General features: G+C 42.2%; 1 protein-coding gene across 4 annotated transcripts in view; it reads left to right on the forward strand.

Moving 5' to 3' along the window:
• appa (amyloid beta (A4) precursor protein a) overlaps nucleotides 1–11,260 on the forward strand; it is a 216,980-nt gene extending 205,720 nt beyond the window's left edge. For all 4 annotated transcript variants that reach the window (XM_072259874.1, XM_072259876.1, XM_072259872.1 and 1 more), the window contains 3 exons: nucleotides 344–444; nucleotides 4,115–4,261; nucleotides 10,162–11,260. In XM_072259874.1, coding sequence (XP_072115975.1) covers nucleotides 344–444; nucleotides 4,115–4,261; nucleotides 10,162–10,263 — 350 coding nt within the window. In that variant the 3' untranslated portion in view covers nucleotides 10,264–11,260. The remainder of the gene's footprint in view (nucleotides 1–343; nucleotides 445–4,114; nucleotides 4,262–10,161) is intronic.
• Nucleotides 11,261–14,461: the final 3,201 nt, after the last annotated feature.

The raw sequence follows: 14,461 nt of genomic DNA on the forward strand, positions 1-14,461 counted from the left end.
AATACTTTCTCCCTTGGTTCTACTGCATAGTCTGCTCTTAACAACAAGGACGAAATGCCCAATTAAGTTGGAAGGCATTCTTGGTAAGGTAGTAATCAGGCAAAAAGAGGGTCATCTATGGGTCTTTTTTTTGGATTTCTGCATACCTTGCCCTTGCCCACTCTTGCACCCTCCCGTTTGAACACTGCTTAACTTGACAACATTTTCTCCTTCTCGGCCTTGGAACTGAGGTCATTCGTAGCGTCCATCAGTTGATAGTAGCTTGGCATAGAACTTGACCACCCGATCTGTATCAGGTATTCTTCAGGGAAAAGGATCCTCATTGGCTCTGTGTTATACTCAGGTTCTGGGCTCACTGGCATTAAGACAGAGGAAATCGCTGAGGTAAAGATGGAAACTGAATTCCAGCAGGACTCCGGTTACGAGGTACATCACCAGAAGCTGGTGAGTAAGCCTATAACATGGATGCTAGTGGAATATTTATAAGATATTACAAGTAATTTAACAAGTTTTAAGGGATACCAGCCTAATCCTGAAATAGCATTGTCAGTGCAAGGCAGCAGGCAAACTTTTCCATTTTATGGATCGTGAGCATTCTATTCTCTTTAAGGCCTTAAGACATAGGAGCAGAATTAGGCCATTTGGTTCATTGAGTCCTCTCTGCCATTCCATCATGGCTGATTTATTATCCCTCTCAATCCAATTCTCCTGCCTTTTCCCTGTAACCTTTAACACCCTTACTAATCAAGAACCTATCACCCTCTACTTAAAATGTACTTGGCCTCCACAGCCGTCCATGGCAATAAATTCCACAGATTCACCACCCTGTGGCTAAAGAAATTCATCCTCATCTCTGTTCTAAATGGATATCCCTCGATTCTGAGACTGTGCGCTCTGGGCCTAGACTCCACCACTATAGGAAACATCCCCTCCATGTCCACTCTATCTAGGCCTTTCACCACCGTGGGAATTACCCAGCCACGGTGTCACTTGTGGCTCTAGAAGTATTGACATGAGGCTCTACCAGCCTGCTTCTAATCCCTGTTCTTTGCTTCCTTCAATGATGTGATCTAGAGATTTGAGAAATTGTAGTTTCAACTTCAGATCTATTTTATCCTTGTAGTAGATGAATTCTTAGAACATCAGTTAATTATATATGCAGATTAATGAGGAAGCTATCCCAATGTCAAGGAGAGTGTTTTGATGGATGATGTACCACAGTGGATGTCGTAATTTGTGAAGCTTGATGTTCTAGCCACTGAACCTGGACACACTGTTCTTGCTGCTCTGTAGAGCTGCTGCAGTAACTTGAAGTATCTTCTCAGACCATCTCCAGCGCTGCTGTAAAACCACCATCACCTCCCAAGTCATTGAGCACGACAGCACGGAAACAGGCCCTTTGGCCCATCTAGCCCATGCTTTAATGTTATTCTGCTTAGTCTTAGACCTGAACCTGAACCTCCCATCCATCTACTAATCTAAACTTCTATTAAATGTTCAAAAATGAAACTCGCATTCTCCACTTCTGATGGCAGCTCATTCCATACTCTCACTATCCTCTGAGTGAAGAAGTTCCCCCTCAACTTCCCCTTAAATATTTCACCTTTCGCCCTTGACCTGTAGTTCTAGTCTCACCCAACCTCAGTGGTAAAAGCCTGCTTGCATTTACCCTATGTATACCCTTCATAATTTTGTATAATTGAAGCCTCCTTACATTGTAATTCTCTCACCATCGCTGTTATGCTGAGGATAGCGATTCCCCACACTCTTTCCATGCATTCTAGTCAGTATTGCTGAAGTAAAGATAGAAACTGAATTAATTTAAATACCACTTAAATCTTAAAAACCCTCTTAAATTCCCTGTGCCATTTTGACAATTGAAGTTTCCTAATCCCAGGGTAATGTTGAGCGTGATCTCTCCTTTTCCACCTCCTTTAACTCCAGCCCACTCACTCCCAAGTCCAAGCTGTGGTAACCTTTATAGAGCCTGTCTCTGTGGGGTAGGTGGAACAGGGATTGTTTTAGTCCTACTTAGGCCACCTCCATCACCTCCTTTTCTTTGCATTAAAAATTCATTTTTCTGCTGCTTCTGCTCACACACACAACTTCAAAATTCCTTCACTTTTACCAATTTTCAACTTGCTCCCATTTTCCTGTGGTCCATTTCTGTCTTTTCTCTACATTGACTTCTCTAGCACCATCTCAAGGTCGCTAGCAACCAGCAAATGCAGATTCCCATTACATCTCCCACTCCCTGCAATTCATTGAACATAGACAAGGTACAGGTACAGCAAGGTACAGGTCCTTTGGCCCACAATACTATGCTGACTTTTTACCTTACTCTAAGATCAATTTAACCCTTCCTTACCACATAGTACTCCATTTTATTACCATCCATGTGCCTATATAAGAGTTTTAAATGTTCCTGATACTGTATATCTGCCTCTACCACCACCCCGGCAGTGCATTCTACACACCCACCATTCTGTTTTTAAAAAAATCACAACAACAACCATTTGCCTCTGACTTTCCTCCAATTACATTCAGCCAGAGGCTCATTCCACCGAGATGCAGCACTGAGCGTCATAGGAAGTCATTCCTGCCTGTGGCCATCAAACTTTACAACTCCTCCCTTGGAGGGTCAGACATCCTGAGCCAATAGGCAGGTCCTGGCCTTATTTCATAATTTACTGGCATAATTTACATATTACTATTTAACTATTTATGGTTCTATTACTATATATTATTTATGGAGCAACTGTAACGAAAACCAATTTCCCCCGGGATTAATAAAGTATGACTTATGACTATTACCTTGAAATTGTGCCCCTTGTATTAGCCATTTCCACCTGGGAAAGAGTCTCTGTTTGTCCACTAGATCAATGGGTATTATCACCTTGTACACCTCTCACCCTCCTTCGTTCCAAAGGCAAAAGTCCCAACTCACTCAGCCTATCCACAAAAGGCAAGCTCTCTAATCCAGGCAGCATTCTGGCAAATTCTATAACGTTTACACATCCTTCCTACAATGAGATGACCAGAATTGAGCACAAAATTTCCAAGTGTGGTCTAAATAGGGTGTTATAGAGCTGCAACGTTACCTCATGGCTCTTGAACCCATTCCCCCAATGAAAGCCAACAACCCTATCAATTTGCAGAGCAATTTTGAGGGTTCTGTGGATGCAGAGCCCAAGATCCGTCTGTTCCTCCACACTTCTAAGAATCCTGTCATTAACCCTGTATTCTGCCTTCAAATTTGACCTTCCAAAGTGAATTATTTCACACCTTACCAGGTTGAACTCCATCTGTCACTTCTCAGCCCAGCTCTGCATCCTATCAATGTCTAGTTATAACCCTCGGCAAACCTACTCTATCCACAGTACCACCGACCTTCATGTCATCTGCAAACTTACTAATACTTCCTCATCCATTTATAAACTCACAAAGAGTAGCGTTCCCAGAACAGATCCCTGTGGAACACCTGACATCTCCCCTGTGACAAACTACACTGCCCACAGCAACACCAACGTCCTGCCAAGAATTCAGAATGGGTATGATTGCACACCTTTTACTTAAGACCTACATATGCTAATATAATTGATGCAAATGGAAATAAGTGTAATCTGGTTATTGTGTCAATTAAAATTATTTTGGAAGAATGCACTTTTCAATGTCATCTTAATTATCTATCACATATAGTTGGGCGTGTCTTCCAGTTCACATTGCTTTTCATTTAGAGTACTTTCCCCTTTAGAAAAATAATATACCTCTGCCTGTCTACATTATAGTAATTGAATTTCTAGGCAGTGTTCAGAAATATTTGCAGATGCACATTACTTCTCAAATAAATCACAGTCATATGGTTTTGTGAAATGTCACAACAATTCTCAAAGGATTAAGTACCTTGTATGTTTGAGGCTTAATGAACACAAACGAGCAGCTGTTCTGCTAATGATATAAAGGGCTGCATTTTAAGTACACGCAGGGATTATAAAATCCTATGCTCGCCGCAAAGTGCGACACCAAGCTTTCTCTGACTACGGTAAGTCACGGTCTCATGAATGTTCTGCGGGAAGTGTTGGTGTTGGAGTTATATTTATGTGCTTCTTTGTAGGTGTTTTTCCCAGAGGACGTTGGATCAAATAAAGGAGCTATCATTGGTCTCATGGTTGGAGGTGTTGTCATAGCAACGGTGATTGTCATCACTCTGGTGATGCTGAAAAAGAAGCAGTATACATCTATCCATCATGGGGTTGTTGAGGTAAGTAATTCATCAGCCACTTAAATCCAAGTAAGCACTGGGATCTGGCTTGCCTTTAATTTTTCTAACTCTTTCTCCAACTGCCACCCCCTCACCACAGTTTTGATTTATCACTGAGCTATCATTCTGTCTCATGCTGGATCTAGTGAACATTTTTCTTGTGCATCATGCAGGTGATTTATTCTGGCAATTTCCATCACTCACAGCAGCTTAGAAGCCATCACTGTATTGCTGCATTCAGGTCCCTCGATGTGAAGCTGCCGTGCAGGGTTAGCAAACAGCTCCATGTGGATTGAATGTGGAAATTCGTTACAGGTTGCCACCCTCACAGTCATTTTCCCCCTTTAGGCCTGAGTCTTACTGCAGGGGTCACCCACAAAGGGAGTGATAAACACGAGAGATTCTGGAAATCCACAGTAACACACACAAAATGCTTATTAACTCAGCAGTTCAGGCAGCATCTATGGAAATATATTGAGGGTCGACGGTTCAGGCTGAGATCTTTCCCAGTCCTGATGAAGAAACTCGACCTGAAATGTTCAAAGTAAATTTATTATCAAGGTACATAAATGTCATCGCGTACAACACTGAGATTCATTTTCTTATAGGCATTTACAGTGAATACAAACAAATGGGAAAAAAAATAATAAATGGGCAATAAGTATCAAGAACATAAGATGAAGGGTTCTTGAAAGTGAGTCCATAGGTTGTTGTTGTGGTGAGTGAAGTTATCTCCTTGTTGAGGAGCCTGATGGTTGAGGGGTAATACTGTTCCTGAACCTGATGATGTGGGTCCTGAGGCCTCCTACCTAATGGCAGCGGTGAGAAGAGAGCGTGGCCTGGATGGTAGGTTCCTTGCTGATGGATGCTGCTTTCCTGCAACAGCACTCCACGTAGATCGATGTACTCAAAGGTTGGAGGGCTTTACCCATGATGGGCTGGGCTGTATCCACTACTTTTTGTAGGATTTTTTCCATACAAGAGCATTAATACCAGACTGTGATGCAACCAGTCAGTATACTCTCCACTGCACATCTCAAAGTTTCAAAGTGCATTTATTATCAACAAATATATAAATTATGCAACCTTGAAATTTGTTTGCTTATGGGCAGGCACAAAGCAAGGAACTCAAAAGAACTCAATTAAATAAAATAAGGCCAATCTCCCCCCCCCCCACCCAGTGCCTACAGAGAAAGAGGGAAAAAAAACAAATCATGCGAACAACAGAAGCAAGCAATTTCTATTGTTTGCATGATTTGTTTTTTTTTCTCTACAAAAGTTTGTGAATATTTTAGATGACATGTTGAATTTTTGCAAACTTCTTTGTAGAAGTGCTGCTGTGCTTTCTTTGTAATGGTACTTAGGTGCTGGACCCAAGACAGGTCCTCTGATATACCACCGATGAACTTAAATACATGAGGATACTCAGTGTAACAGGATTTCTTTGGGTTTGATATTAATATAAAGAAACAACATTAAGGCAAAGGCACAGAGGGTTTGGCCAAATATGTGAGAGTGTTCTTGTGCTCAGTTAGTTAGTCTTCTGTGCACTGGTGGCTTTTTGTGAAATTAACTCGAAACAGAAAAAAATCTTATAAAAGACCCAAACACAATATAGGAATACTGGAACAAGTGTCACTATGTGGTGTAATAGATGAAATATTTAAGAGGAACCTAAAGGGGAATAACTTCACTTTGTGAGCTGCCAGTGGAAGTGGTTTCAGCATTTCTGGGTGGAGGTCGATGGAATTAGGCAGAATAACAGTTCAGCGTGGGCTAGATGGGCTGAAGGGCTTGTTTCTGGTTGTAGTGTTTTTATGACTATGAAAATGTAATTAGTAAAACGAAGCAAATTTGGAAGGGATGTGAAGAAGGTTGTCAAAGGATTCCGCAAGATGAAAACCAGTTAGAAATGTGGTCAGAGAAATGGCATATGGAGTTTAATCCGGAGAAGTGTAAGCTATCGCATTTTGGGTGACCGGATGCAAGCAGAAAGCATGCAGTAAATGAGAGGGATACTGATGTACAGAGGGATCTTAGGGTACAGAGGGTTTTGTATCAAGGACCAAGGGGCCTGTTTCTGTGCTGTACTGTACAATGTGAATTGGTTGTCTGCCTTGTCTGTGTGGTTCAGCTTTGGACAATTACTCTTGCTGAGAGAATACCCCAGGCTTTGTAAAGAACACAGACAACATTTACTAGAATCATACAGCATAAAAAACAGGCCTTTCAGCCCATCACCATCTGTTATGGAGGGGCCATCAGATAAGATCAGAAATAGCTGCAGAAAGTTGCAAACCCAGTCAGCTGTATCATGGGTAAAAGCCTCCAGCACCCAGGACATCTTCAAAAGGCAATGCCTCAGAAAGGTGGTGTCCATCATTAAGGACCCCCGTCACCCAGGACATGCCATCTTCTCATTGCTACCATCAAGGAGGAGGTGCAGAAGCCTGAAGATACACACGATACACACTCAATGTTTTAGGGACAGCTTCTTCCCCTCCCTCACAATCAGATTTTTAAATGGACAATAAACCCATGAACACTTCCTTAATTTTTTTTTTCTTTTTCCACTTGTTATTTAATGTTTTTATATATAGGTATTTCTTGTTGTAAATTATAGTTTTATTGTGTGTCGCAATGTAGTGCTGCTGCAGAACAACAAATTTCAGGATGTATGCCAGTGATATTAAACCTGATTCTAATTGTCCCCATGCTATCCTTCCATCTACACTAATCTCATTTTTCTGCATTAGGGATATATTCTTCTGAGCTTTGCTTATTGAAGTGCCTGTCAAAATGCCTTTTAGACGGTAATTTTATCTAATTCCTATGCTGCCTTTGTTTTTGATACAAGGAGCTAAAGTTTCTAACCACCTGTCTTATCTATGCCTCTCATAATTTGATATACTGCTGTCAGCTAACCCCTCAATCTCCTTCACTCCAGAAAAACAAACCCTGCCTGTCCAATTTCTTCCCAGAACTAAAATCTTGCAATCCAGTGCATTCTCCTCTGCACACTCTCCAGTGCAACCACATCCTTCCTATAGTGTAGTGACCAAAACAGCATGCAGTACTCCTACGGTCTAACCACTGTTTTGCTAAGTTGCAGAGTAACACCAAAACTTTTACATTCTATGCTTTGACCTGTGAAGGTTATGATCCCTTCATGGTCCGTCACTGAATCTCCTCAGTCAGTGGGAGTAGTTACCAGAGGAGTGTAATGAAAGTTCAAAGTAAATTTATCATCATGGTAGCACAGTGGTTAGCACAATGCCTTACAGTACCAGCAGCCCAGATTCATTTCCTGCCACTGCCTTTAAGGAGTTTGTGTGTTCTCCCAGTGACCGCATGGGTTTCCTCCGAGTGCTCTGGTTTCCTCCCACAGTCCAAAGTTCTACCGGTTGGTAGGTTAATTGGTCAATGTAAATTGTCCGGTGATTAAGCTAGGGTTAAATCGGAGGCTGCTGAGCGACACGGCATGAAGGGCCAGGAGGATCTACTCCGCATACTAACTCAACATATACAACCCAAAGATCCACTCTCTTTCAGACATTCACAGTAGAACAAAGAAATACAATAGAATCAGTGAAAAACTACACACACAAAGACAATCAATCAATGCGCAAAGGAAGACAAACTGAACAAATAAATAAAATCATACTTAAGTGGTTGGTAAGTTCATGGAGAAGATCCTGAGAGACAGGATTTATGGAGAGGTATAATATGATTAGGAATAGTCAGCATGGCTTTGTCAAAGGCAGGTCGTGCCTTACGAGCCTGATTGAATTTTTTGAGGATGTGACTAAACACATTGATGAAGGAAGAGCAGTAGATGTAGTGTATATGGATTTCAGCAAGGCATTTGATAAGGTACCCCATGCAAGGCTTATTGAGAAAGTAAGGAGGCATGGGATCCAAGGGGACTTTGCTTTGTGGATCCAGAACTGGATTTCCCACAGAAGGCAAAGAGTGGTTGTAGACGGGTCATATTCTGCATGGAGGTCGGTGACCAGTGGTGTGCCTCAGGGATCTGTTCTGGGACCCCTACTCTTCGTGATTTTATAAATGACCTGGATGAGGAAGTGGAGGGATGGGTTAGTAAGTTTGCTGATGACACAAAGGTCGGAGGTGTTGTGGATAGTGTGGAGGGCTGTCAGAGGTTAAAGTGGGATATTGAGAGGGTGCAAAACTGGACTGAGAAGTGGCAGATGGAGTTCAACCCAGATAAGTGTGAAGTGGTTCATTTTGGTAGGTCAAATATGATGGCAGAATATAATATTAATGGTAAGACTCTTGGCACTGTGGAGGATCAGGGGGATCTTGGGGTCCGAGTCCATAGGACACTCAAAGCTGCTGCGCAGGTTGACTCTGTGGTTAAGAAGACATACGGTGTATTGGCCTTCATCAATCGTGGGATTGAGTTTAAGAGCTAAGAGGTAATGTTGCAGCTATATAGGACCCTGGTCAGATCCCACTTGGAGTACTGTGTTCAGTTCTGGTCGCCTCACTACAGGAAGGACGTGGAAGCCATAGAAAGGATTCAGAGGAGATTTACAAGGATGTTGCCTGGATTGGGGAGCATGCCTTATGAAAACAGGTTGAGTGAACTCAGCCTTTTCTCCTTGGAGCGATGGACGATGAGAGGTGACCTGACAGAGGTGTATAACATGATGAGAGGCATTGATCGTGTGGATAGTCAGAGGCTTTTTCCCAGGGCTGAAATGGTTGCCACAAGAGGACACAGGTTTAAGGTGCTGGGGAGTAGGTATAGAGGAGATGTCAGGGGCAAGTTTTTTACTCAGAGTAGTGAGTGTGTGGAATGGGCTGCCAGCAATGGTGGTGGAGGCGGATACGATAGAGTCTTTTAAGAGACTTTTGGATAGGTACATGGAGCTTAGAAAAATAGAGGGCTATGGGGAAGTCTAGTAATTTCTAAGGTAGGGACATGTTCGGCACAACTTTGAGGGCCGAAGGGCCTGTATCGTGCTGTGAGTTTTCTATGTTTCATACTGAGAACATAAGTTGTAGAGTCCTTGAAAGTAGTTTGTAGTTTGCGGGATCAGTTCAGTGTTGAAATGAATGAAGTTATCCACACTGGTTCAGGAGCCTGTTTTAGGGTAATAATGGTTGCTGAGTTCAATAGTGTGGCACTTTCAGGATAAATATTGATGTGGTGGACAAATGGATAGGACGGGAACTGTTCAGTATCTTGAACACTGAGTTCGTGTTTGTAGTTGATGTAATTTATCCTGTCTCCGTGGGAAGTGTCAGGAAGCAATATGCAAGTAATTATAAGTGACAAGCTAGGAAAAGCTTCAGTCCGTTTACACAAGGGCTGCATCACTGCAGTGTTAGTCGTACAACGTAGAAACAGGCCCGTCAACCCAACTGGTCCACGCTTCCCAAGATGTTCATCTCAGCTGGTCCCATTGGCCTGCATTTGGCCCATATCCTTCTAAAGCCTTTCCTATCCATCCAGTTGTCTTGTCTATTCTGTAACCTGCCTCAACCACCTTGCAGCTTCCATATACAGACCACCCGCTGGATAAAAATAATTGCCACTCAGCTTCCAATTAAATCTCTCCTCTCCTCTCTCACCCTAAACCTATGCCTTCTAATTTTTAATAGCTTAACCTAGGGGGCAGATTCACATTTTGGTGCCCCTCATGATTGTATACACTCAATAAGGATCCCTCATTCTCCTGTGCTACATTGAATAAAATCCCAGCCAGAGCAACACACACAAAATGCTGGAGGAACTCAGCGGGCCATGCAGCATCTTTGGAAATGAACAAACAGTTGACGTTTCGCACCGAGGCCTAGCTTGATCATTTTCCTCTACTTGCGCTGTCCACTCTCCCCACACACTTACTTTTTCCTCTCTCCCCTCTCCGCAGGTCGACGCTGCCGTAACTCCAGAGGAGCGCCACCTCTCCAAGATGCAGCAGAATGGGTACGAGAACCCCACCTACAAGTTCTTTGAACAGATGCAAAACTGAAGAGAGCTCGTCTGAAAACAGTAGTCTGATCTGCCAAGCTGGACAGCACATGATAGCTCGTACCGTGTGGTGTCCTGTTTGCCTGAGACCCTCAGTGTACCATTACTCTGCTCATCCTCGCCTTTTTTGAACAGCTGTGCTGTAACACAAGTAGATGCCTGAACTGGAAGAAGCGAAAATTAAGAATCAAAGCGTGTATTCTTGATGAGCATTTTAACTACATGATTATTAATGAATGTTTTTTTGTGAATTGTTAGGATTTCTCTGTACCTAGTGCATGACATGTCTCCTCCCCAGTTGCTATTTATCATGTAGTTTGTTAGCAGGTTGTATTGTAATCTTGTGATTTTTGTGCAGATTATGAAGTCCTTTTTAAATTGCGACACGCTATTAACATATTGTGCTGAATGATTGTGAAGGGGTAGGGATCGTGTAGGCGCTTCTGTCTTGGTCGATTTAAAGCTGCTTTGCCACTGAGCAGGTACCACGCTGGTTTGGTATTTTTATTTTACTCTGGGAGGGCGGGGCGGGCAGGGGTGAAAATGACAGCAAGATGAGAAATAGCAGGCTTTACTATGCAGTAAATCGTAGTGTTAGTGTCAATGAATATTCCAGGTAATACATCGGAACATTTTTTTTCATTTTGCAAGAGAACCGCTGACCCTTCTTTGATGCTGTACAGTGTCCGTGAGCTACAGAATAAAGAAAATGGCTGGATCCTGTGCCTGTGGTTAGTGTGCCATTTTCCGTGTCATTCACTTCAGAATCTTTTACCCGTGTTTAACCTTCAATCCTTTTTCTGAATGTAACTGTATTAGTGAGTCCCTGTAACCTGCATACTCCCATGGCAGACGCAGCACCTTCATGGGGTCATGCTTGAAACAGATGTATATACTGAGATGTGCTCTCAGTCATAAGATGGGTTGTACAGATGTAGCTTTAAGAATGGCTTTCTACAATGTATTACATAAATAAATTTAACACGATTCTTAATGAACCGTGGCTTGAGTAGTTCTTTTGTGAGCAGCTTATGCATGCATCACACTGATGGTTAAACAGTCACACTCAATATTCCCTCTATCTTTTTCATTTTTATAAGCAGGAAATTTTTACTCGGCCTGAAAACTGCTTGGCATTTTTTTTTCTGTAATATGCATACTATGAATATTTGGAATGAAAATTCTTTCACATACTTTTGATTTTATTTATTTATTGAAGGGTATAATGAAATACAACAAAAAGTCTTTCATGTTTTGTAAACTTTTTCTCATCTGTCTTTATTACAAATCCATTGTCAATAAACACTGTCCAGATTAATTTCCCATCCAGATGAAAGACATATCTTAATCCTCATTAGATCAAACAAATGGTCCACTTCTAGTCTGTTTCCAGATTTGCATTTGATTAAATTCATAGGACTGAATCCATGCACTAGAAACTTGAAATGTTCCAACGATGCCAGCAAGAATTGATAGTTCTTCAAACTCTTCATTTCTAAACACGTAGTTCAACATGTCAGTAAATGTCTTAATTGAACCAGTCTTAACTTCCTCAGAAATGACAAATTTGAAATCACAGTATTACTGTGATATTTTTGAGGCAATGCTTTCATCGTTGTTCTTAATAGTAGCTGAGTATTTTTTGTCAGTCGCACAACGTTCTCTTTTCCAAACTTCTAAATTGGTTATATTTGCAATAGCAACAGGGTCAAAAGCTTGCCATTCTCTTAACTCATCATCAGGAAATCCATTATCCAAGTGATTACACACACATTGAGATATAGTATTGATATCAGAACTTATAGATGCAAGCAGATTTTTCACTGTCAGTGTTTCAAAGTAAAGTTTGTGGTACACTTGTATTTAGAATATGGATTATATTCATTAACACTACTTACAGGGTATTTCAAAATTATACAACCATTATATAAAAGGAAACCCCAGCTGTATGGCATCAAAGTCTATGTGAGTGGAAGCATTCAGTTACTGCACAGCCACGCACCTGCGCAGCTTAGAGGGAACAGTGGTCATACGCTTGAAAATGGGTGCTTTGGACCAACGTGTTAATGCCAATCAAGATAACATTCTGAGCTGGTCCTGTTTGCTTGCATTTGTTAGTTTTTTTTGTCAATTCCAGTGAAATTTCTTGGCTGTTGTGAAATTCAGAGTAGTACAGTGTGCATCGTAATGAGAAATACAATGAATTTAGAGCAACACACACAAAATGCTGGAGGAACTCAGCAGGTCAGGCAGCATCTATGGAGGAGATGATGAAAGGTATCAGCCAGAAATGTCGACTGTTTCTTCCCTTCCATCTATGAAGGATATTGGCTCAAAATGTGGACTATTTATTCTCTTCCATGGATGCTTCCTGGCTTGCTGAGTTCCTCTGGCATTTTGTGAGTGTTTCTGGCATCTGCAGAATCTCCTTGTGTTAATAAATACAGTCAGCAGAAAACAACAGAGTGGTGTGTGAAGGCAGCAGTACAGAAAGAAATTCCAAAGTGACAGTAACAACTAACCAAGAGAGGTGGAATGAAGAGACTGAAGCCATGAGACAAGGATTCGTCCCATCGAGGTTCAGAGTAAACGCTTTACATGGTGATGACAAATACAACAATAAGTATACAGGCACAACTGCTCAAGGAGCGCAGCAGATCGGGCAGCATCTATACTAACTGCCCATTATGACACTGGCATTTAGGGCAGCAATTTATGGAGAGGAATAAACAGTCAATGTTTTGGACTAAGGCCCTTCCTCAGGACTGGAAGGTAAGGGGGAACAAGCCAGGATAAGAAGGTGGTGGAGGGTGAGGGGAAGGAGAACAAGCTGGAAGGTGACAGGTAAGACCAGGTGAAAGGGAAGATGGGTGGTGGGGGAGGGGATGAAGCAAGAAGCTGGCAGTTGATAGGTGGAAAAGGTAAATGGCTAAAGAAGAAAGAATCTGATAGGAGTGGAGAGTGGACCATGAGAGAAGGGGAATGAGGAGGGGCACCAGGGGGTTGTTGCCCCTCTGTAGTTTGGGTATCTGCCTCAGGGTTTTGCTCCACATCTGGCTCCTTGACACTTTGACCAGATGCTGTGCACACAGTCGGGGCCACTCTATTAAGAACATCTTACACCTGCTCATTAATGCAAATATCCAATTGGCCAATCATGTGGCAGCAACTCAATCCATAAAAGCATACAGACATGGTCATGGGATTCAGTTGTTGTTCAGACCAAACACCAGAATGGGGAAAGAAATGTGATCTGAATGATTTTGACTATGGAATCATTGTTGGTTCCAGATGGGGTGGTTGGAGTATCTCAGAAGCTGTTGATCTGTGTTTCTAATGCACAGCAGTCTCTAAAGATTACAGAGGATGGTGCAAAAAACAAAAAAAAAAATCCAGTGAGTGGCAGTTCTTTGTGTGAAAACAGGCTGTTAATGACAGAAGTCAAAGGCGACCTCTGGTCACTATGGTACGTAGAGGTTGGCACAACGCTATTACAGCTTGCGGCATCAGAGTTTGGAATTCAATTCTGACGTCCTCAGTGGGAAATTTTGTGCTTACTTACTGTGTGCATGTGGGTTTCCTCCGGGTGCTTCAGTTTCCTCACACATTCCAAAGATGTACTGGTTAACTGGTCGTTGTAAATTGCCCCGTGATTAGGCTAGGGTTAAATCGGTGGGTTGCTAGGTGACGCAGTTCAGTGGGCCGGAAGGGCCTGTTCCACACTGTGTCTCTAAATAGAAGAATGACCAGACTGGTTCAAACTGACAGGAAGGGGACAGTAACTCAAATAACCACACGTTACAACAGCAGTGTGCAGAGCGTCTCTGAATGGACAACACATCGAACCTCGAAGTGGATGGGGTACAGCTGCAAAAGACCATGAACATACACTCAGTGGCCACTTTATTAGGTACAGGAGGTTCATAATCTCAAGTGACTACTGAATGTATGTAGCACGTGGCATAAGTTGTAAAAGTGAACTCAAGTCCACTCTAGGCAGAGCCTCAATCCAGCCCAGAAACGCCACCGCAAGCCATTTTATTCAATTCTTCCATTAACTTCAGAGCAAATTCAATAACTAAATAATACTGAAACAGCACACACAAAATTGCTGGAGGAACTCAGCATCTATGGAAATGAATAAACAGTTGACACTTTGGGCCAAGACCCTTCTTCAGAACTGAAATGGAAGGGGGAAG

The sequence above is a fragment of the Mobula birostris genome, chromosome 6 (genome assembly GCF_030028105.1).
Source record: "Mobula birostris isolate sMobBir1 chromosome 6, sMobBir1.hap1, whole genome shotgun sequence".
Taxonomy (NCBI): domain Eukaryota; kingdom Metazoa; phylum Chordata; class Chondrichthyes; order Myliobatiformes; family Myliobatidae; genus Mobula; species Mobula birostris.